This window comes from Cervus elaphus, chromosome 23 (assembly GCF_910594005.1).
Source record: "Cervus elaphus chromosome 23, mCerEla1.1, whole genome shotgun sequence".
Lineage (NCBI taxonomy): Eukaryota > Metazoa > Chordata > Mammalia > Artiodactyla > Cervidae > Cervus > Cervus elaphus.
The window spans coordinates 7296365-7320732 of NC_057837.1; the positions used below are offsets into that span (position 1 = coordinate 7296365).

At 43.1% G+C, this 24368-nt stretch overlaps 1 protein-coding gene across 1 annotated transcript in view; it reads right to left on the minus strand.

Annotated features, from left to right (window-relative positions):
* Positions 1–291: 291 nt before the first annotated feature.
* Positions 292–24368, minus strand: part of SEL1L2 (SEL1L2 adaptor subunit of ERAD E3 ligase) — a 109787-nt gene continuing 85710 nt past the window's right edge. Inside the window, exons 13-20 of the mRNA XM_043883788.1 lie at positions 19760–19822; positions 19108–19195; positions 15886–16034; positions 14607–14772; positions 14414–14488; positions 9839–10011; positions 626–754; positions 292–486 (exon numbers count right to left, since the gene is read on the minus strand). Coding sequence (XP_043739723.1) covers positions 367–486; positions 626–754; positions 9839–10011; positions 14414–14488; positions 14607–14772; positions 15886–16034; positions 19108–19195; positions 19760–19822 — 963 coding nt within the window. The 3' untranslated portion in view covers positions 292–366. The remainder of the gene's footprint in view (positions 487–625; positions 755–9838; positions 10012–14413; positions 14489–14606; positions 14773–15885; positions 16035–19107; positions 19196–19759; positions 19823–24368) is intronic.

The window sequence follows — 24368 nt, forward strand, 5'->3', positions numbered from 1 at the left end:
TATCCTTGCCTGGAAAATCCCATGGACCGAGGAGCCTGATGGGCTGCAGTCCATGGTGTCCCAAAGAGTCGGGCATGACTGAGCGACTAACACGTGGGACTGGAGCGCTCCAAGACGAGAAGTCTGTAAGGGAATCTTAGCTGATGAGTCTCCAACAAACCTCTCCCCACAAGGAGTCATCTCAGCTAAGCAGGAGGTCTGAAATGGTTTCTTAGAGGACAGGTCCCAGTCTTTGTCCATTTTCCCTCAAGGCCTGTATAAGAAGTCAGCAGCAGGCTCCTGAGTCTGATGGGGAAGTTTTTTATTTAGTGAAGATAACTTGAAGTGGACTGGTTCCCATGAGCAGGTTTTTCTATGGTCCAGATCCTACCCATAGCGATTTTTAAGCAAGAAGATCAGCACAGCAACAATTAGGCCAATCACAAATAAATCCCAGTATGGTCCAATGGTGTTGTCCAATGTCATCCATTTCCATCTCCTTGTAAACTGCAGGCAAGAGACATTCTGTCAAAAATAAACCCAAGCCTCCCACTTTATTCAGAACATCATCTCCCCCTCATCCCTCTGCCCAAGAGTTGCTCGTTGGAGTTTCCAGAGATTTGGGACCTATTTGAGACAAACTTACATTAAAAAACAGGATATCTTGGAGCAAATGCACAGTTTGCAATTTCATGAGGGCCAAGAACACTGGTATGTGAGCGTCTGGACTTGTTTGAGCAGCCATGTCGTATAATCTCCTGGCCAAGTGAATGTCCTGGAAATAGAAGAACAGCCCATACTTATTAAGCACAGATTCTTTAGGCATAATTAAGTGAAAGCCACTGTTTGAAATTTATCTTTGGTAGGTCTGAATGCTTCCCCCACTACCCCCTACCCCAGGATGTTCATGCCTTAATCCTTGGAACCTATTAATAGGGGCTTCCCTGGTGGTCCAGTACTAAGACTCAACTTGGAGCTCCCAACACAGGGGGCCTCCGTTCAACCCCTGGCTGGGGAACTTGATCCCACACGTTGCAACTAAGAGTTCGCATATTGCAACTAAGATGCAAATAATTTTAAAAAGATAAAACATAATAACAAGATTGCTAAAGTCTATTAAAATTTTTTTTACATGAATGTTAAAAAAATGTTATGTTACAATGGCAGAGCAAATTTTGCAGATGTAAATAAGGTTTCAAACGTTAAGGTAGGGAGATTGTCCTGAAGGACCTGGTGGGCTCAGTGTAATCATTTGAACCCTTAACCCACTGAGTTTTCTCACAGAGCAGAAGAGAAAGGCAGAGAGATGTGGCAGAGGAGAAGTCAGAGGTTCTAGGCATGGGAAGGACTCAACTTCCTGTTGCTGGAAGGGACCCCTGGACAGGAGAAGGAATGAGGACAGCCAGCAAGGAATATGGGGCCACCAGTCATATAAACACAAGAAACTGAATTTGGACAATGATCTGAACAAGTTTGGAAGCAGATTCTTCCCTCCGTAAGGACCACAGCTTTGATTTCAAGTTTGCAGACCCTATGCAGAGGGCCCAGTCAAGCTCACCTAGACTTCTCATCTACAGAAACAGTGAGATAAATGTGTGTGATTTTAAGGCATTGAGTTTGTGGTAATTTGTTACAGCAGCCATAGAAAATCAACACAGTCTCCAAAGAGCTTTCTTGGTTTCACTGAACCAGATCTATGATTCCAATTAAAGGGGCAGGAGAACAGACGTTAACAATACAGCTCCCAAAACAAATGGCAATACAGATAGTGGTAAGCATTTAAAGTTCCTACTTTTCTTCATGTACTTATTATACTTGAAGGTATCGGATGTGTTAATTCATTGTCTCCAGATCCTTGAAGACAAGGGTTTGAACTGCCTGTTTGCCCCTGAATTCCCAGTGCCTAATGAAGTGCCGAGTACATGGTAAGTCTTTAATAACACATCAAATGAGTGAATAAATGAGAAATGAGTGAATAAACTACTTTGGCTCTCAGGCTGGAATTTGATTCCATAAATGACATATTTTTAGGAACATTTTTTCCTATTAAATTATGCCATGGCAGATCAAAATGTGTTTCTCTTTCATTTTCACCTACTTACGGCTTGTTTTTCGCTTGCTTTATAGTTGTTTTGTTTCCCCAAACAGAATAATGAGAAGGCTAAGTAGAATTGCTTTTAAAGATCTCCTCTGCTTGGATGCCTGTGGATTATTTTCAAAAGAAGGGGAAGGAGAAGAATTTTTCACAAACTGTAGTCATCCTGCATGTCTCTCCCCTCCATCTCCCAGACTTCCGTTACACAGGCCTTAATAGTTGTGAATCCTGAAGCCTCGGCTAAACACATTTCTTGGGTGGTGTCCTCTCGGCTGTGTTCTGCTTGCCATTTCTTAAATTTTTCCAAAGTTTTGTGGACTGGTAAATTCATGTTTGAGAAAGAGGAATAAAGCCTGCTTAAAATACTTAAAATTCAGGAGACTGTTCAGAACAAATCTTTCTGGCAACAGAGAAAATGGATGTTGTAAAAACTCTAATTTGTGTCTCTAATTCCAACAAATTCAATGGCTGTTCATTTGAAAACACCCTACAGATGATAACAGTGGTGTCACCCCCACACGTGACAGGCATATTAACTTGAATATGCGATGTTCAGAAAAAGGCAGCCTGTGTCAATATCTCAGGCATTCCTTCTTATTTGAAGCCAGCAAGAGTTATTAATTCATTTCTTGGGGCACAACTATAACAATTCAATCGCTTGGCTTATAATAAAAAATAGCAGAGAAGTACCATTCAAGTGGGATGAGCTGGCTCCTGGCCAAGGCGGCCACACCATTAGCAGAGTGGGTGGGATGGGATAGGAAAGTCTTTCTTTAAAATTACCAGAGAAAGAAAATCCTGAACATTTCTGGCTAATTAAGGCAACTCATAGAAAGAAAATTTTATTACTAGACCCTGGAAAAGACTCCTTGTTCTTTGATCTTATTTGGTTAAAAAAAAAAAAAATCAAAATCATTTCCACACAAAAATTCCCCTTGATAAACAGTGCTTTGGTGATTCCCAAGGTTCATTAAATACGTCCATTACACATCTAGTCCACTTACGTTTAACTTTTCTGTGGTATATTTGAGTTTATTTTGCTTTAAATTCACCGATTAGGAGATTATGTAAACCGAGCTATAGACTTCTTACATGTTTCTGACTATAATGTCAGGTGTGCTGAAATCCTGTTCAATGCTCACATGTTCAAAAGTTGCTCACAAGTCAAAGATACAGAATTCTCCAGCAATAAAGTATCTGATTTATGAAAATTGTTCAATCACATGATGCAGGGGCTTTCCAGCCCAGAATCTTTGGGTGTCATCAAAAATTTCTTATACTGGGACAGAGATAGTTTCTTTAATAATCCATTCTTATTTTCTTATTATAAATATGTTAAATTGGTGGAAACTTTGAAAATATAGAGGTGAACAAATGAGGGGAAAACACCCACAATCTCACTGTACAGAGGTAACTACTGATATTCCACACACATCCTACTGGCATTTCAGTGTTTTTATATTCATATATACATATTTTTAATTTAGGAATTTTTCAGTGTGTATACTTTGTCTTCTGTTTTCTTAAGCTAACAATATATTTCAAGCAATATACCACATTCTAAGATATTTCATTAGTCTATAAGATTTTTATTTTTAATGGTTGCACAGTATTGCATAATAATGGCTGCTGCTGCTGCTGCTAAGTCACTTCAGTCGTGTCTGACTCTGTGCAACCCCACAGACAGCAGCCACCAGGCTCCCCCATCCCTGGGACTCTCCAGGCAAGAACACTGGAGTGGGTTGCCATTTCCTTTTCCAATGTATGAAAGTGAAAAGTGAAAAGTGAAAGTGAAGTCACTCAGTCATGTCCGACTCTTAGTGACCCCATGGACTGCAGCCTACCAGGCTCCTCTGTCCATGGGATTTTCCAGGCAAGAGTACTGGAGTGGGGTGCCATTGCCTTCTCTGATAATAATGGCTAATACTTATTAAATAAATATTTACTGTGTAACAGCCATCTCTATTGTGGTGTCATTTAAACCCTATGATAATGCTCTAGGGCAGATGATATTAACCCCATTTTGAAGATGAAAAAACTGAGACACAGAGAGCTTAAGTTACTTATCCAAATTCATATGACTTATAAGTGGCAGAGCTGAGATTTTACAGGTTTGTAAAATAAAACACTATTGATTCAGGCTGAGGACTCGTACTGTCAGATTCTGTTCTAAAATGTTTTTTTGACAGAGAGAGTAAGAAACACATGAAACTATTTTTATTTTGGGGTTTTTTTTCGCTATTTTTGTTGTTGTTGTTTTGATGGATATTCTTTAAAATGGAAGAAAGCATATATGTTTTAAGATATTGACAAGAAAATCTATCCAAATTAAGACAAAAAGTGAGAAGAAATTAGCCTTTGGAAATGAATTTCAATATATTATAGTTAGACATACAAGATAACAGTTTTTTGGTTTCTGCAGGTAAAACAAAACCACATCTACTGAATAAACCACAAATAGATCTGTCAAAAATAGAAGTATTTATGGCATGAGGCATTTTTATTTCTCATTTGTCTGGTCTGACCAACTATGGAGTGTTAGAGCTGAAGCTTTAAACACCAGAACAGAGTTATTTTCTGGAAAAGCCAAGTTAAAGTTAGATATTAAAATGGCCCTCTCAGAAATATGACAGGACAAAATATACATCTTTTAGAAAGAGTCATAACCTTTCTTAAAACATTCGGACAGTAATTTGAAGTAGAGGATTTATTTTGCAAAAAGAGAACTATGTTCAGCAACATGATTCAGTTCATTTCTGTTCAGTCGCTCAGTCGTGTCTGACCCTTTGTGACCCCATGAACCACAGCACACCAGGCCTCCCTGTCCATTACCAACTCCCGGAGTTCACCCAAACTCATGTCCATCAAGTCGGTGATGCCATTCAACCATCTCTGTCACCCCTTCTCCTGCCTTCAGTCTTTCCCAGCATCAGGGTCTTTTCAAATGAGTCGGCTCTTCGCATGAGGTGGCCAAAGTATTGGAGCTTCAGCTTCAACATCAGTCCTTCCAATGAATACCCAGGACTGATCTCCTTTAGGATGGACTGGTTGGATCTCCCTGCAGTCCAAGGGACTCTCAAGAGTCTTCTCCAATACCACAGTTCAAAAGCAACATGGAAATGAACATTATTTTTCATACAAAGTTAAAAGCACATTATATTTCCTTCCTGACCAGTTGCCCAGTCCCCATCTCTTCAAGAGAGATAAGCTTCACCTAAATTATTTCATCTGATTGATGATTGTCATGTATAACTTTATTGCTACTTCTGTCTCAGGTATTCCTTTGGAAAAAGTGTATGGATCCATTACATATTCTAATGTATTGTCGATAGATTATAAGATAAAGTCAAGCATGTATCTGCTGATACTTTTTAAGTTGACCTGTCTTTATACTTGGAAATGTCTCTTAGTAGTAGGCTTCTCTGGTGGCTCAGACTGGAAAGAGTCTGCCTGCAATGAGGGAGACCCAGGTTTGATCCCTGGGTTGGGAAGATCCCCTGGAGAAGGAAATGGCTACTCACTCCAGTATTCTTGCCTGGACAAAGGAGCCTGGCAGGCTACAGTCCCTGGGGTCGCAGAGAGTGGGACACGACTGAGTGACTCTCATTCCCTCACTCTCTCCTGTGTGCACACACACTGTTTTGCACTTCCACCATCATTATGGATATGGCTCTTCAGAGCGCACTGTGAACCCTTTGAAGGAGGCCTTGTTCTTATATCCCCAGAATCACACGCAGTGTTTCTGGACACAAAAAAAGAACTTGATAAATATCCGAGTAAGTAAATGAATGAAGAAAAGCAAGGCATGGGGAAGACTCAGAGGGATTGGGTAGAGAGGGAGGTGGCGGGGGGATCAGGATGGGGAATACATGTAAATCCATGGCTGATTCATGTCAGTGTATGACAAAACCCACTACAATATTGTAAAGTAATTAGCCTCCAACTAATAAAAATAAATGTAAAAAAAAGAAAAAAGAAAAAAAAAAGAAAAGCAAGGCATGGTACCACAGAAGTTTAGAATCAGATGTCTTTTAAATCTAGGGATTCATCAAAGGATTCACAGAGGAGATGATATTGGAGCTATTCTTTGAAAAACGGATTGGTCTTCAATGGACAAAAATGTGAGAGGAGATCATTCCAGCAAATGGGGTGATATGACCTAAAGTCAGGAGAGTGCAGTTTAAGGGCATGGGGGAAAGAAAAAGCAGCCTAGAAGACATATAGGGAAATAGTGGCTCATCCAGCCATTATTACCAAGGCAGGGTAGGTCAAGGAGGGTTTTGAATGCTAGGGTAAGAAGTCTGGACTTCATTAGGCAATAGAAAGTCAGTGAGATTCTTTTTTATTTTTGCATTTGCTCATATTTATATCCTTGTGTGTGTGTGCGCGTGCACGCATGCTTTGGGGGAAGTTAAGTGGCAGAGTAACAATACCGGAGTTATACTGTTAAAGCATAAAGAATAACCTGGTGGGGCTTTGCTAGCTGTATGTACGTTAACCGAAGTGATGCTGACATCTGTAACAAACAAACCCCCTCGTTTCAGTGGTGTAACACATTCAGCCGTCCGTTGTGGGTGTTACTGGCTGGTGGTAAATTTTCCTGGGGTGGTTCTGTGCTCCAGCCTCTGGGAGAAGCTCCATCTTCTTAGCAGCCTTGGCCCAGAAATGACACTCTTCCCTTTCACATCCATTCCTTCAGTGAAGAGTAGTCACATGGATGTGATGGGAGCTGGGAAGTGCAGTCTCAGACTAAGAGCCATATCCCAGCAGCAAGTATCTCCTCCATCGGCGATTACACATCTCCCGCGGACAGAGCTTTCTCTGCCATACAGTTAGTTCCAGGAAGAACGCTAGAATGAGAGGCCCCCGAGAAGCCTTTACAACAAACAGAAACTTTGGCCTGAACCAGGATAAGGACAAAAGAACAGACAGTTTAAGTCGAGCGAGCTTAACTTGAAGTCAGATATTGGAGAATGAGATGTTGAGATGTTTCTCAATGAAGCCATTAGGATGATTAACCTATATCACCCTAGTCCCCAAATCTGCTCCTAAAGAAGGATGAGAAAAATAACCCATATTTTTGCATTGATTTACCAAGCGTTGATTTGTACCTTTCTTCTTCCAGAAGGCTTAACTACAGAGTTTACCAAAACCCTGTTTGATTCTCTGATAAATCCTGTTAAAAATGTTAGACTCATCTTTTCCACTGGTTTGCATGAGGTTTAAGCAACACAAAGGATGATGAAGAGCCTTGTTAAAGACAGGCATAATAACTTGATGACTTGGGTGCTATCAAAGCCTGTTCTCCTAATTGCTTTGCTTTCATTAAACATCCCTGGAACAAGCTTTGGGCTTTTAATTATCCGCATATTTGTTTTAAGAATTAGAAGAAGTGATATCTCGTCATTAATTTGATGGCAAGATAGCAAGATTAATTGAACTTGGCCTCTGGGTACTTGGTTATTATTTTACTAATTACTAAACAAGATAAATTAATAAAGACAAAAGAGCAATGTCTCCTCATTAACTGAATCTAAAATTTCTGTGTCCAGGTCTGAGGTTAAGCGCAGCTTTTCCTTTTTTTGGTTAAATGTGGAGACTTTCTGTAGGAAAAAAATGTATGTGTGACTGAGAGACTGATCAAAATGAACTACCCGTGATTTAACAAGAACCCTGACTGAAAAGAACAGAAATGTGACTAGAGAGAAACTTCAAAGTCTTTTCTAGATGGATGAAATGTCTGTCTCAACAGCTGTTATTTGACATCGTGAAGAAACTGCCTAGGAGAGAGCCCAGCAGTAGCTCCGCAGAGGAAAACCGAAGCCCCTGAGGGGGCAGGCCGGCTGTGCAGCCGGCCCACCCTGTGTCCGGACAGAGCCGCTCTCCCCGCTGCAGGGAATCAGGGCTAGAGGACCTCTCCGCGGTGAGGTCGCCAGGTCAAGTCCTCCTTGACTCACGGAGGGAGGGAGGGGGGCAGGAGAGCTCATCTGAATCTAACCCACGGGGTGGGGTCACCTTTATCCTCTATACAGACAATGCTCCTCTCACCAATGTGATTAAGTTTTACATGGGGAATGAGGAACAAAAGCTTTAATCCTATTGAAGCCTGATTTAGCAATCCTTCAAGTTCTCTTCTGATCTACATAACAGCCATTCCACACACTATTTCTCGACAAAGCCCTTTCACAAAGGCGTATTCGTTTCATCCTTAAAGCCTGGGGCAGGCCTTGTATCACTGTTCTGCTGTACAGATGTGGATGACAGCTGGGAGGGAGGGAATGTGGTTTGATAACATCCGAAGAATCAACCAACTTAGCTATTCGGTCCGTCCCCTCTGCCCCCATTTTATAAACACCGGAAACTTGCACCTGCTAAGGACAGGGATAACAGACTGCATCTGGATTTGACATTCTTTCCACGACTTAGGGTGCCGGGAAGATGAAGAGTCATCAGGCAAAAGGCAGGTGCGGGGGAGCACAGAAAGGCAAGGATGTCTCCCACTGGCCTGTGGGCACCTGAACGAGAAGCCCTTGCTGCAGTGTGCACGGGAGTGGCTGTCAGCTAGGAAATTCCCTGCAATACTCCCCAGTTACTAGCACAACTGGAAGGAAGAAGAAAGCATAGAAAATGCATTAATGCAGGGCCGGCTCTTCCCACCAGAAACGTGGGGTCAGATAGGTCTGGGTTCAAATTCTGGTTCCACCACCAATGAGCCCTGCAAACTCGGTCCTGTGACTTAACCTGCTCCGTGGTTTCCTGATGCAAAAATGGAGGCCAATGATAGGATGCACCTCATTGAGTGGTAATGTGACTTAAATGAGGTGGTACCCACAATACACCAACACCTGGCTATTATTTTCATTACTGATATTTAATACACCTTTCTCACCCTGTCAGACCCCGATGCCATCTTCTGCCTTAATTACACCTACTAAAGGATTTACTCAATATTCCCTTATAGTTTTAGCCCTCTTCTTAATGAATATGTTTCATCTCCTCAAGTCAAGTGCAGCTTTTAAAGGATGTAGATCCATCTTCTGGGGCCTCCTAGAGCTCTCAGCGCTGTGTCATCTACGCAGCGGGTGTTTCAAAAGACATTTCTGGATCAAAGCACCTCCCAGTATCCAACTGGGACCTCACTCTCACTTTTTCCTTACTACTGAGAGCTGGAGAATTGGTGTACAGATTTTTTTAAATTTGTATTTTTTTGGAGTACAGTTGATTAACAATGTTGTATTAGTTTCAGGTGATTCATATCATGGATTCATACATGTATCTAATCTTTTCCAAATTCTTTTCCCATTTAGCTTATTACAGAGTCAATGGAAAGTAATGGAAAGAGGCCTGGAGGTGGAAGGGAGTGGGGGTAGAGCCCACTACTGTTGCTGGAAAAAGCATGAATTCACTATGAATCAGATCGGTCAAGACTAGATTCTCGCCTGGAAAATTCCGTGAACAGAGGAGACTGGCAGGCTACAGTCCATGGGATTACAGAGAATCGGACATGACTTATCTCACACACACCACACGCAGTCCAGATTTCTTCCACTTGTTAGTTATGTCCTAAGGCGTCATGGAGAAAATAAACCCGGTTTTATGGAGCCTATGTTAGGGCTCATAGTACGTGTTGGGCTGTGGGGGGACTCAGCAAATGTGACGACGTCTTCTCTCCATTGATGACATCAACGAAATGGGAAACATTTACAAATTTTCCTGCCGGTGCAGCCATTGCCGCTAGGTTTGGATGATTACCAGCACCATTACCTTTGTGATGCCCAAACCGTGTTCGTACATGTAGCCCAGGTTGAACATGGCTTGTGCGCTGTGGTACTTGTCGGCTGCGATGCTGTAGTGTGTGGCTGCTGTGTGATAGTCTTTCTTGGTCCCGTAGCCATAGTAATGGTAATCTCCAATTTTCACTCTAGCAAATGCATTGCCTGATGGAAATACCAGAAAGAGAAGAAGAAGAACTCAAATGATTCAGGTGTAGTCCCTAGTAACTCAACCTAGTGATAATCTATACAGAAAAGAAAAAAAAACCACACACTTAGAATCCCACAATCAGGATTAGATATGATTTATGGATATAACACACAATGCTAGCTGTCTTCATTGAGGGATAATTTCCACGGTATGGCACAAATCTTCTTAAAGAGTAAAACATCATAAAAAAGTTTTTTTTACATGTACACGCTGCTATATTTTTGTTTGTTTTTGGCCATGCCGCGTCTCCATTGCTGCACGTGGGCATTCTCTGGGGGCGGAGAGTGGGGGCTTCCCACTGCCGTGGCGTCTCAGGGGCTTCGGTGGTCGTGGCACACAGGCTCAGCAGCTGCGGCTCGCAGGCTCTAGAGCACAGGCTCAATAGTTGTGGTGCATGGACGTAGTTGCCCCAGAGCATGTGAAATCTTTCTGGACCAGAGAGCGAACTAAGTGTCACCGGCATTGGCCGGAGGATTCTTATCCACTGTGCCACCAGGGAAGTCCCAGAATATAACATTATTAATTTTACCTTTTAGATTCATTTTCTGAAGGTAGGTCAACTGGATCCCATCCCTCTTTTCTCAGATTTCAATCCTGCAGAAGCTCTGCTCTCCGGCATCGCCAGCTTCTCCCCCTTTCTAGTCCCATCAGTCACACAAACACCCTTTGGTATCTTCTGTGAATGACATCAAACCCTTCATCCCATTTCTTCATCCCACAGCATCTCCTTGTCACAACGTCCCATTTCTCAGTTTACTTCACACTCAGCCTTTCCAAAAGCGTGTTCTATACTCACTGTCTCGAAAGCATCTCCTCCCACATACTCTTCAACCCACCCCAGCCTGGCTTCTGCTTCCCCCTCCATGAAACTGCAACTTTCAAGGTGGTCGATAACTTCCATGCAGCCAAACCCCTGGCTACATCCCTGTCTTCATTGCACTGGGCCGCTAAGCCACACTGGAATCCCTGGGCCTAACTGCCCAAGTCCTTGCTTCTCTCGACTTCCCTCATGCCCCACAGGCCTCTCCTTTACAGACTCTTGCCTGACTTCCTCTACTAACTTCTAAATGTCGAACTGGTAAGGGCTTATCACTGATTCTATTCCTCCAGCTTCTCTCCCTTCTTTTCTCCTCTCTTGCCTTCCCCTCCTCTCTCCACCAGTCTGCTCTGATGGTGCACGTCATCTCATCTAGTTCCACAGCTCTCTACGTTCACTATTCCCGGTTTTGTATTTCCAGTCCTGTCTCTCATAAGCTCCAGATTCTTGCAGGTGCCTTCTTGACTTCGCTACCCGGATCTCAAACTTGAGACATCCAGTAGAGATTCTTAACACGCCATTACCCCTTCCAACAAACAAAATCATCAGTTTCTTTCCTCTCTCAGTGCCAGCACCCCACTTCTCAGGGCGTAAATCTAGGAGAATTATCCCCAGTTCTTTCCCCTCACTTTTATTATCAAATCCATCAGCAAGTCCTCTTTCTCTAAAACACAGCCATTTTCTGCCCTCTCCTCTACCATCTAGTCTCATCCTGGAATATTACAACAGCCAAGATGATTTTTTCCAAATGTAAAGTGGAATCATGTTATTCCCTGTGTGAAAACCCTCAAGCGCCTTCACTTTGCACTTGGAATAACATCCAGATTCCTGACCCGACCTGCAAGCGATGCCTTGTCTGTCTTCTGCCTCCCTGACTATCCTTATCGCTTGTCACTTTCTTGGTATATTCTGGCCTTCTTCATATTCCTTCAACAGACTGAGCTCATCCTTGCCTCAGGATCCCTGCACTAAGATTCCTTAAGCCCCTCTGCCTGGCTTCTTTGGAGTTCCTCATCCTTCTGATCTCACTGCAAATGCCACTTCCTGCCTAGCACCTCCTCTGATCACCTTGTCAGACTACCCTCCAGAAACTATCTGTCCCATCTCTATGCTTTATTTCTTCACGGCACGTATTACTATTATTTTGTTTACTAGTTTATTTTCTCTCTCTCTTTGATGAGAGGAAACTTTGAAGCTCTTGATCACTAATACAGTCCCAGAACTGGAACGGAACCTGATGAATATTTATGGAATGAGTGGATAGACATGGTAGGGAACTTTTTTAGAAAATGCTTTGCCCAGATGTTAAGTATTTTACAATCTAAACTTCTAACAAACATGAAAATATTCATGTCGGAGTAGAAAAAATTCACATGACTTTTTAAGATGTGAGACTTCAGCCTTTTGAAGGCTAATTAGGGATGACCTCCAAGGGGGTCTCTGGGGCCCATGCTTTCAGTCATTAGGACTATGTTGATTGGAAAGATGAGGGGATGCTCAAGCAAGACATCCACTTCAACTGTGGCCAACCCTGATGCACAGTCTAGGCTTACTTGGAAAACCGGAAAGTAACCTTGTATGATATGGTCCATGTCATTAAGGGCTATAGGACTCCTTCTAAGTTTTTCTCCCCATTTGACCTAATACAAAGCCTACAAAATTTTGAAATTGATTCCTTTGGGTTCTGAAGTTCTTTTAACCTTTTGGAATCCTGTACTAAAATGTAAACCAGCTTTAGCTTTCTATAAGTAGAAGTAACGTCATAAAATGCTTAAGCTGCCAAAGATATTAGTTGTTAGGGTTTGCTTCCCAGGTACTTCAAAATGTACAGGTAGCTGGGGGCAAGACCTTATAGAAATGATACCCAGAAGAGGGGCCCGGAGGGGCCTGGAGAGGCAAGAGATGCCTTGAGTTCTAAAGAGAAACCTGTTCCATCTCTAATTTTGCCCAAAGCTGCCTTAACCTTTGACCCCAAGATCTGTCTGCACTATAACCACAAAAGAACAGGACTCTGCATTTTTTAGCTTTACAAGCAGTAAGCAGGACCCCGGAGGTCTCTAAGAATGAAAGGTTGTGAACAAGCAGATTCTCCAGCGGATTCGGCTCCGCTCTACTCAGGGGACTGACTGGGGGCAGGTGGCAATCCTGACAGGCTCCCAGAGGGTCAGGGGGAGGGATTTCCCCTCCAGTTCACCATCCTGATGGTTCAGCAGCCTCATCACATACAGCAGCTCCCGAAGCTAAGCACCACCAGTGACTGACCGGAAGCCTAACTTCTACCACTAGACTTCCTCACCTCCAGGCAGCCACTCAGTGGCTACATCTTCAGGGACACTCATGTCTGACCTCTCTTTGACACATAATTATTTTTAGTGGTCTGACATTTTTATATTGGTGAATTCTGTTTAATATTAATGTCCTCTTGTTTTCAAGATCTCTTTCCCCTGGTGCAGCTTCTGCAGCATTTTATGGCTTGGGGTAAACCTGTATTTGCTACAATTGAGCTGATTTGCCACAGCTGAGAGATTGCTGGTGTTGTTTCCCCACTCCAAACAAGGTCTTCATTGAATTTTAGAAAACACGGGCTTTTCTTTTTTCAGGAATTTCTCACTAAAATCACACGGATGGCTTGCCGCTGTGGTAGCAGCTTGGCTGGATCCAAGAAGACACCAACGGTGACTTTTTCTTCTGCCTCATCAACTGAGAATTGTTTTTTATCCCATTCACTTCTTGGAGAAAAGGGATGATTCGACCATAGCATGAGGTGACTTTAAGAAATTAATTGGAAGTAAAATTGCTCTCTTACTATAAGACAGTTCCTCATATATCCAAATGCCAGTAGTGACAGCTTTGCAGAAGCTCTCTGCTTCTGGTAATATGATTTTAGGGAAAGAATGGAATGAGACACAGTGATGCAAATGCCACCTGCCACTGCTTCCCCACCACCCTATCTTACCTTCCTCATCACATGTGATCCCTGTAGTGGGGCCTAGGAACTCCAGGAAGTGGGGTGGAGGGGTGGATCTTGCTAATTAATTTTTTTTTCTGATGCTACCATACTAATTGTTATAATAAGGATCTGAAGTTTGTGGTAATCTTCAAAGTGATATTTTAAAAGAAGAATCAAGCAAGTCTTACAGCCATAAGTAATTTTATCTATAAACTCATTGAAAGATAGATAATATCTCTGATAAGTTAAAAAAAAAAAAAAACCTCAGCAAATGAGTGACTGAAGCGAGACCAAGAAAACTGATTTCTTGAGTAAAACTGTCATGTTTCAGACAACTGTTTAGGTCCCCTGGAGACAGCGCCATAGAAAAATTCCTGCCATATGCTAAACTGGGGACTTTGAGAATAACAAAAGAAATTTCTGGAAATGACCTCCAACCAAAGACTGACCCTATCATCAGTTTGAAATACCATGTACTAGATATTCTGCACCTTTCTGCCTATGCATCCAAGAGCTCAGCTGTAGCAAATCAGAGGAATAATAGTGGACATGGGCCAGACAGTGCTTATTTTTATCTTAGTTCGGATACCTTGAATGGCAGCTCGATTCCATAGGAGAAGTGCCATTGGATACATCTTCTCTTTTTCAAGAATTTTAGCCTTTTCTTAAAAAAAAAAAAAAAAAAGGAGACATTCCATTAGGAAGGCTTAAGATGCCCCTGTAGTAAAGTCAAATATGCATATGTATGATTAGGGAATGCAGAGAATTTTAACTTATCTTACTAGTTTCCAAAATGAATGCTGAATTGCTCTGAGCTACTTCATACCCCATTTCTGCAAGCAGTGCGTACTGAACCAGAGAAGAATCTATATCACCATTCTTATAAGCAAAGTATGCTGTCAGGAAGTTCTCAGCCCACTGGCCTAGTTCACAGACACCTTTATAAAGCTGTGTTTGGAAAGAAAAATCAAGCAGACCAGTTAGCTAATACGTGTCATTCCATGCAAATGATAACTGACATTAGTCTTTAGTTCCTCCTGGCTGGTCAGGCCAGGATTTTTGGTCTGAAGCATGGCTTTTGAAAATTATTCAGGGTGAGGAGTTCATACCTTTCACAGGCACAAAGATTATAAAAGTGTGTATTTTATTTGTCTTGAGCTTAAAGTTCCTGGGGCTTATTTTAAATTTGTGTAATAAACTTTTTTGACTTGGAGACTATTTGGCAGGACAAGAATGTATCAACTTCTGTTTTTTGTTTTTTTTTTAAGGGCCTTACCGGGCAGCTGATGTGGAAAAGAGGACGAGGGGAAGACAGCGCCTGAGGGTGCAGGTGACAGAACGGTGCGGGAGGTGTGGGGAGGTATGGGGACAACTGTCAACTGAGCCAAACAGCGCTTACGTAACCAGAAGAGGTTAGCATACATAATTCATTAGGAGGTTGGCAAAGGAGCAAATCTAAAGATAGATTATTAGCTGGCAGCTTTTGAAACGAATTTCAGAGGGGTCAGATTACAATGTGGAGGTATTTATACCACAGGGGGAAGTGTTTAATAAATCAATGAAGGACATTAAGATCCTAAAAGCATTCTTTTGAAAAGTGTACCACTATTCCAGGTTAAAAGAATTCACTTTCTCAGGTGTCATCCAAATCATCAGAGAACCCTCAGGACCTTGCTTTCCGGGAAGAAGTGGGCTACATTTTCTAGGCTAAATCAAGCCTTTCATTTCCCAAGTTGCAGCTCCCAATCCCTCTAGAAGTGCCAAGTTGCCCTGGCGATTTGATTGAAGACTGGAACAGAGCTCCCTGACTGAATTCTGAGGAGAGCTCTGAACTTGATGAAAAGCCAAATGCAAGAGAGAGAGGGAAGATTGCTTCTCTGCCCCCCTTTCCCAGGCTGAGTTACATCACTGCTCTTCCTCTCTGGCAAATGTCAGTATTCACATTGTCAGCTGGAAGAAACAAGATAATATGTATAAAACCAAAGGCACCACAATTTAGGGACAGTATCACCTCCTCTGTGTGACAAATGAAAAGTACTTCAGAAACAGCTCTTGATTTACCTCCACAGCGGTTCTGCATGATCGCAACACTCCTGTTCCTGTGGCGTACATCTCAGCCAGGTAATAAATGGCTAGGGGCTGCCCACTCTGAGATGCCAAGTAAAAATATTTGAAGGCAAGTTTATAATCCTTCCATACTCCAGAGCCAGCTGAAAAATAAAAATCATTTTGAGCCACCCCTTATTTACATTATCTTTTTACATTATAATCTATGCATGTAATGGTCATAGTGATTCCTGCTATTTTAAATAGGTTGAGAAGAGTCAGGCAAAAGTCAAGCTACTCTCGATCCACTATTTGCAGGGGTGGGGGTGGGGGAGTTGAGTTAGATTAGAAGTAAGAGTGTGGAAATGAGTATTCTCTGCCCACTCAGCAAACTGGAGAAGGACTGTCTAGTCTCATGAAAATGTCTCCTCAATATGGCACATATTGTTAAAGAAGTTAATGGAAAGGAGGCCAAGTGGTAGTCTCTGGGGACCAGAAGCCCCTCCGTGACGTGTGCTACCATCACTGTCGTCCTTCCATACCAGGGGGCCAGAATAGCTCCTCCCAGACGTAACCATGGAGTTTGGGGCAGGCGACTCCCAGCTCCAAGGGGCCCAGCTCAGACTCAGCTCATGCCTGGGGCAAGGAGAGGTGTTTGGAGATGGTGTGGAGAATCAGCTACTCCCAGAAGCTGGGGTTCTTGTCGGGGTTCTCCCATTACTCCTTTCGTGACTTGGGCACCTTGGGGCATATCCTTTCCAAGAGGAAGGGCTTTCTTTAGGTGGTTCTGACATTGCCTCCCAGCTCTAACATTTCTTAGCCTTTGGAAGCAGTGCTGGGTTGCTGCTGAGAGCAGCAGCTCTGCCGGTAGTTCATTTGGGTTAGAATCCCAGATCCATTGAGTTGTGTGATCATGTGACACAAGTCGTGTAAGACTTGTGACCTCAATATGGCTCAGTTTGCTCATCCATAAACTGTGGGATACCCCGCAAGACGTGTTGAGAGGACTAAATGAGTAAAAACATATCAAGACTTAAATATCAGCCATAACTGTTACCTTAATTTTAGAAGCTTGAGGAAGCTGATGGATCCTGGGGCTGGGACTTGGAATAAACCAGAAGGACAGGCTATCTCAGGCAACCTTCCAAGATGTACAGAACAGACTCTCCAGCTGGACTATTGTGGAAAATGCCAGCTGACCTCTAGGCCAGATCTGGCTTCCTGAAGATGCATCTGCTCCTGCCCTTGCTCCACCTCTGATGGGATGGACTGAGACAGAATACTCAAGATACATTTGGATTTCTTGGTATGTGTCTTGGCCAATCGCTTCCTCAGTCCTTACAAAAATGATTACAAATCTTCAAGGCTTTCTGAGATCACCTACCTCAATCACTCCACCTTTGTTCTCAGATAATGACTGTACCTCTGAGCTCACTAAAGGAATCCTCTCATTATCTTTCCTCACTTGCCTCTCTCCCTAGATTTACAGCTGCACCATTTGTTTCATCATCTCTCCAGTTTTTGAGGACGAGAAATCCCTCCTCTTTATCAAAGCTAGTAAAGCTCCCTGGACCTGATCAGATACTTGCAGATTCGCCACTGGTCAGGTAAGAACAGAAATGCCACCTAAATTTTTCCAGAACCTCTTCATCAATTATCTCATCTCCCCAGTGACACATTAACCGCCTCCATTGGCTGACTCTCTTTCATTTTTCTGCAAAAAATTATACTCAAGTCTCTCACCATCTTAAAAACAACTTTCTCTTGATTCTTGGTCTCCCTCATGCTATTATCTCATTTCTCTCCTCCATTTAAAGGCACACTACACTTCCAAGAATATTTGGACCCATCTACCTCTTCACCAGAGACATTACTTTGCCAACAAAGGTCCTTCTAGTCAAGGCTATGGTTTTTTCTCAGTGGTCATGAGAGTTGGACTGTGAAGAAAGCTGAGCACCAAAGAATTGATGCTTTTGAACTATGGTGTTGGAGAAGACTCTTAGAGTCCCTTGGACTGCAAGGAGATCCAACCAGTCCATCCTAAAGGAGATCAGTCCTGGGTGTTCATTGGAAGGACTGATGCTGAAGCTGAAACTCCAATACTTTGGCCACCTGATGCGAAGAGCTGACTCATTCGAAAAGACCCTGATGCTGGGAGGGATTGGGGGCAGGAGAAGGGGATGACAGATGATGAGATGGCTGGATGGCATCACCGACTCGATGGACATGAGTTTGGGTAAACTCTGGGAGTTGGTGACGGACAGGGAGGCCTGGCATGCTGCGATTCATGGGGTCACAAAGAGTCGGACACGACTGAGCGACTGAGATGAACTGACTGACTGACCTCTTCACCTCGCATGTACTCCTCAGCCCACTATATCTGGCTTCCCTCTCAACCAGTTCGATGACCTCACAAACATCCTCCTTACGGATAAGTTCCACTTTTTTCAAAAAATGAGAACCAGGCTTTTCACTGAATTTCAGCGGAGTATCATTCATTTACTCTTTCTTGACATTTCTACCCCTTGTCCTCCTTAAGATAACCTCCTCCCCACCCCATCCCTGTGACTGTGCATTTTCAGTCTTCCTGTGATGACTCTTTCTTTGCCCATATTTTCAATATGGTGCCAAGGATCACCAGGTTTCTTTTTCTTTTTTTTTAATTTATTTTTTATTAGTTGGAGGCTAATTACTTTACAATATTGTAGTGGTTTTTGTCATACATTGACATGAATCAGCCATGGATTTACAAGTATTCTGCATCCCGATCCCCCGTCCCACCTCCCTCTCCACCCGATTCCTCTGGGTCTTCCCAGTGCACCAGGCCCGAGCACTTGTCTCATGCATCCAGCCTGGGCTGGGATCACCAGGTTTCTTATAGTGGCCTACCACTTCTTTCTCTCACACTCTCTCTCCGTTCCCTTTGGAAGCTCGGCTACTCTTAACTAACACCTATATGTTGATGCCACCCAAATCTTTCTCTCAAGTTTGACCTTTCTTGTGAGTTTCATACTTGCTCAAACTTGGCTTTTTAAGGTGAACTTTCTGGTTGTACCTCATTGCTCTCTCCCCCAAATAGTGTACTTTTCCTTGTCTTCTTCAAATTCCTCCTCAAATTGCTGCCTGCTTCTTCTGTCTAAACCATCCACACCAACCCTTTGATTTGTGTTAAAAAAGGAGCAGACCTAATGATGCATTTGTCATCCTAAGTAAAGCAGCCACATGTATAGTACTTACAGTAGTACATGAAGCCTAACTGAAACTGTGCGTTGGGCCATCCCTTCTCCGCAGCTTTCTGAAAGTATTTAAGCGCTTCTGCATAATTCTGCAAGATAATTACACTTTGTTACTCAAAGGTACATGCATAACTCCATGGTAACAATTGCCTTCCACTTTTTTAAAGAGTGTGGTTAGTGCCCTATGTGATTTAAGCTAATTAAAATTGTGTCAGAAGTGTTACACATTTTATTTCATTATTATATTAGATTCTACTAAGAAATAATTATCTCATTATCATTGTAAATTATGTCTTTTACTACACTGACAATAGGTTCTGTTAGATATTGGGAGAAGGTCACTCAAAAGACAGAAGTTAAACTAAGAAGACAAATTTATCTATCCAAAAAAAAAATCCTCTTGGGTTAGATGATTTCTAAGGTTACTTAGAATCTATGATTCTAAGATATTAATTGGGGTTGTTATTCTTGTCACAAGATTACTCTATGTCTCTAGCAAATATTTCACTGGATTATTTTATTTTGTATTATCAGATATGATACCTTGGCAAACCAGGTAATAGAGACTAATTCCTTTAAATTAATCAATGGTCATCAATTTCACCCTAGTCATTTTCTGGAAACATGGAAGATGATAAAACTATTTAACTTACCACAGGAACTCCTTTGCCATAAAAGTAAAGAAGACCGAGCCCATGAAGACCAATTGCATTGCCCTAGAATGGGTTTAAAAATCGAAGTAAAGTCTTAGAAGAATTCATGATAAGGAAAAGTATTGCAAAATCATTCACAAAATTTGAAACACGCACAATAGGAAGTGAATTAAGGCAGGTTAACTAGGCTGTTGGCATTATTCTGACCCTCTCTACTTTTTTTCACACTTCTATAGCCCCCTTCTGACCAGAAAAGAGGGAAATGACAGTCACATCTTTCCTCCAATCTTCTTTTTCTTACATTTTTTTAAAATTGGAGAATGATTGCCTTATGACATGAAATCAATTTCTGCCATACAACAGTATGAATCAGTTATAAGTATACAAATACCCCTCCCTCTTGAACCTCTGTCCCAATCTTTCATTCAGCATTTCTTCAGGGATTGCTTTGTGAGACTCCACAACAGGCATCGGGCAGAGGTAGGAGGTGAAAGTCAAAAGATAATGAGGCAAACCAGACAGCCCCTGCCATGGCTAAAGACAGCCTGACAGGTCCGTGGGCTCTGACCCGCTAAGAAAGACCTCTTAATCATGGCAAAGGCGGTGAGTCCTATAGTGGAAACAGATGGACGGTGTTGTGGGTACCCCAGAAAAGGGACGCTCAACTGCCTGCAGGACTGAGCAGAATGAGTCGTTAGAGGTGGTGACATTTGAGCTGGGTCTTAAAGGATGTGTAGGAATTTTTCAGAAGGGAGAAGCCTATCTAAACACTTGTTACCTGCTTTGGGCAAAGGAGGTTGATGTAAGTGGCCAAATAACATTTTAGAGACTGTGGATTTCAATCTAGCCATTGTGGATGGTAAAGCACAGTTGGCCTATGTTTTTTTATTCAAATTTTACTGTTTATTAGGTTTATAGTATTTCCTTAGAAACTTAAGTTCTGATCGAAAACTCTCCAAATTTCTTTTTACTGCCTAAACATATTCATTTGTAATTATTTTTAATAATTTAACAATTGAAATGTAATTATTGCAGATACAGATAGAGTACTCCTCAGTGAGACAGAAATTGCACATAACTAGAGACGGCATAGTTCAACAACTATTTCAAGATGCTTAACTTTGAACCTATCTATATTCAAAGGGCCAGCTAGTGTAAGAATTCTTGAGGACAATCTATGTGCATTTCAAACAGCTGGTATATGTCTACCGTCCTCTTCTCTCTTCTCCCCTGACTATGTCTACCTGTAGACCCAGAAGTTTGGGGACAGTCTGCTCTGGGGGTAAAGCCTAGTGTGATGCATGTGGTAAAGTGTTGAATCTATTTCCTTTTAGCTACCCTCATTTATTTATTTTTTATATTTTTTTATGTAGACCATTTTCAAAGTCTTTACTGTTACAATATTGCTTCTCTTGTTTCATGTTTTGTATTTTGGGCTTGGGGCTTGTGAGATCTTAGCTCTCCAACCAAGGATTGAACTCGCACTCCTTGCATTGCAAGAAGTCTTAACCACTGGGCCACCAGGGAAGTCCCTATCTTTATTTAGATGTTGAGAGAAATGAGAGGGAAGGGAAATGAGAGGAAGGAAAAGGGAAGGAGGCAGAAAGAGAAAGGCTAGACTAGTGGAGACAAATTCCTTTCTCTCTTTAAGAGAATCCCTGGGGACCCAGGGGCTCACTGGACGACTCACCAGTGGTTTAAGGCCCAGAGTAATGGACACGAGTTTGCGCAAACTCCAGGAGATGGTGAAGGACAGGGAAGCCTGGCGTGCTGCAGTCCATGGGGTCACGGGTCACAAAGAGTCAGACACGACTTAGCGACTAAGCAACAGCAAAACCTGCTCAGAACATTCAGATCAAGAGCAGCCGACTCAGATGCCCCCAGAGCCATGCTGGTAATGTAAGACGTGTGTAAGCCAGGTTATGGGGGAGAGGTGGAGACCGGGGCGAGCCAAGAGCGCCTGCAGGTCTGAAGGCAGCGGCACCTCCTCCGCTCTGCTGTGGCCCACTGTCCTCACGTGGAACGGCCCCCTCATGTGCTCAGCTCTTCTCATTTTCCAAGAAAAGCTGGACATCCAGATTTTGATATGAAATTTCCTAATTTTTAAAACTCCTTCCAAGCCAAAAAAAAAAACATATGCGTAGGCAATCCCTCTCCTTATACACAACTTCCACTTAGGGCTCAGTGCTCTTGCTGAGATGAACTGACATAAACCTAGGGAGCAGATGCTCGTATTAGGGAAATACTCAAGGAACTCCTATGAGGAACTGAGACCGCGGCGGTACTCTCGGTGGAGAGACGTGGCCTTCAGGCAGGAGGAGGGAAGGCACAGGGTAGAAGCAGTGAAGTTCTAGTAGGTCTTAGAGTAGACAAGGGCACGTTCAGAAGGGGGAGAGCATGAAGTGTGCTGGGGAGGCGGGGAAGGCTTTGTGGAGGGACAGAGGACTGAGCTCTGCGCAGGGGATGGGTGTTCAGAATGATTCTGGGAAGGGAGAGGGGATGGCAAAAGTGTGAGGATGGAGCTGGCTGCCGTGTCCACGGTCGTGAGAGAGAAAACCAGGAGAATATGGTCCAGCTTGGGCCCAGCATCACAGTCGATGACTGTTCATGTTTCTGAGTAAGATACAAGTCAGAAAATCCATAACTTTGCATCCTGGTACTGATATGAGTTGGAAACAAATTAAAAAAGCAGCAGTTAAAACAAAACATCTGTATGCCTTCTTTGGAGAAATGTCTGTTTAGTTCTTTGGCCCATTTAAAAAACAGTAAAAGAAGATTATGGGGCTTCCTTGGTGGCTCAGTGGTGAAGAATCTGCCTGTGTTCAATCCCTGGTCTGGGAAGATCCCATATGCCACTGGGCAGCTGAAAATGTGCCGCCACTACTGAAGCCCGTGTGCCCTAGAGCCTGTGCTTCACTGCAAGAGGAGCCACCGCAATGAGAAGCCCCTCCTGCACCGCAACGACAGAGGAGCCTCTGCTCACTGCAACTGGAGAAAAGCCTGTGCATCAGTGAAGACCCAGCACAGCCGAGAGATGGTCACCCAAAGGTTTAAAAAAGAGCAGCGTACACGTGTGCAGGAGTGGCAGACAGAAGCTCTACACTCTGGTAGTGAGTCCAAGGGAGAAGTCTAATAAACTCTCCTGGAGATGATAAAGGGTTACATGCTCGTGTTTACCTGGTGCCATTCAGAAGAACGACCTTAAATACAGTGTTAGATTTCCTCAGGCTTAGGACAGATCACAACTGGTTACACAGCCCTGGACAGCTTGGGGGCTGGGTTCATTGACACACTCAGCTCCCTGGCGTTTTGCTCCTCTAGTCGACAGACCAGCACTATTTGCTGTTCTGTTATCCCGCCTCTTTTTCAGTCTGCTCTCCTCGTCACCCTAATCTAATGGTATTCTGGATGACTGTCTTGCTGAGCAACAATTTCATATAAATTACAAGGGAGGGGAGCCGACTACCAGCCTTCTCAGTAATTTACACCATAATAGCAGCAGTTCCGAGGTGCTAGTCATTTATAAATAGGCTCCTAAAGCAGCGTGTGGGCTTTTAAAAGGCATGAACAGTTGAAAATATTCCCCATTTGAGCACATCTCTACTGCCAGTGTTGCAGTAAGATGGTGTAAGACAACAAAAGGCTTCCTACCCCGCCGGGATAGAACGTTCATCAAGGCTGCTCTCCAACATTAGGGTGGTGGGTGCTGCTCTGAGGATGTCTTTTATGCACCAAAGGGCTTTAGGGGAGCCTGCTAAACTTCACCTGACAGACCCAGCCTCACTGAGCTTAGGAACCAAGGCAGGCACCTCAGTGGCAGGAGCCACACTCCGTGATTCCTCTGTTTCCTCACAGATCCAATCCCTTCTGCCTTGGATATGCTTTGAAATTCACTCTACCTAACGGGCCCCAGACTTAGAAAGGTAATAGCTGACACACAGCACGTACTATGCACCAGGCACTGCTTCAAGTATTTTTAATATGAGGCACAAAACTGTTGACTCATTAAATCCTGAAAACAACAATATGAGGCAAGTGTTCTTATATTCTCATCTTATAGACAGGGAAATTGAGATGCGGAGAGGTTAAGTAACCTGTCTACAGTCACACAGTCAGCTGAAGGACTGGCCTTCGAACCAGGGATTCTGTCTCCAGAGCTGTGCTCTCAGCCATCTCATCCTGGCTCTTGGACAGTCTTCTGCCTGAGCCAGAGCTTTTGAGTAAGGTCAGAGGAGAGAAAACTGGGCATTTCTTGGTTATCTTTTTACTCAACTTACCGTAGTTACTGACTGAGTAACTTTGCTCTGCCCTCATCTCTTTTGTTTCCTGAGCTAGATGGCCTCATGTACTACATGGTGGAGGGGATGCTGAGCTTCTGTCTGGCCTCCAGCTAGGATGCTATCTTTCATTTACCAAGAAGGCGAGATGGGTCTGTGCCTACCCCAACCTCCTATTTTATTGTCAGTGACACCGTTCTGTACCAGGACCCTACGCTCCTCCCAGGCCCGTTAATCTGGCACGGGGCTTTAGAGTTAACGCTTCAGCCCCAGTCTGCATGTTAATACAGGCAAATGTTTTCACGTGTCTGCAGGACGGGCTGGGTACATAC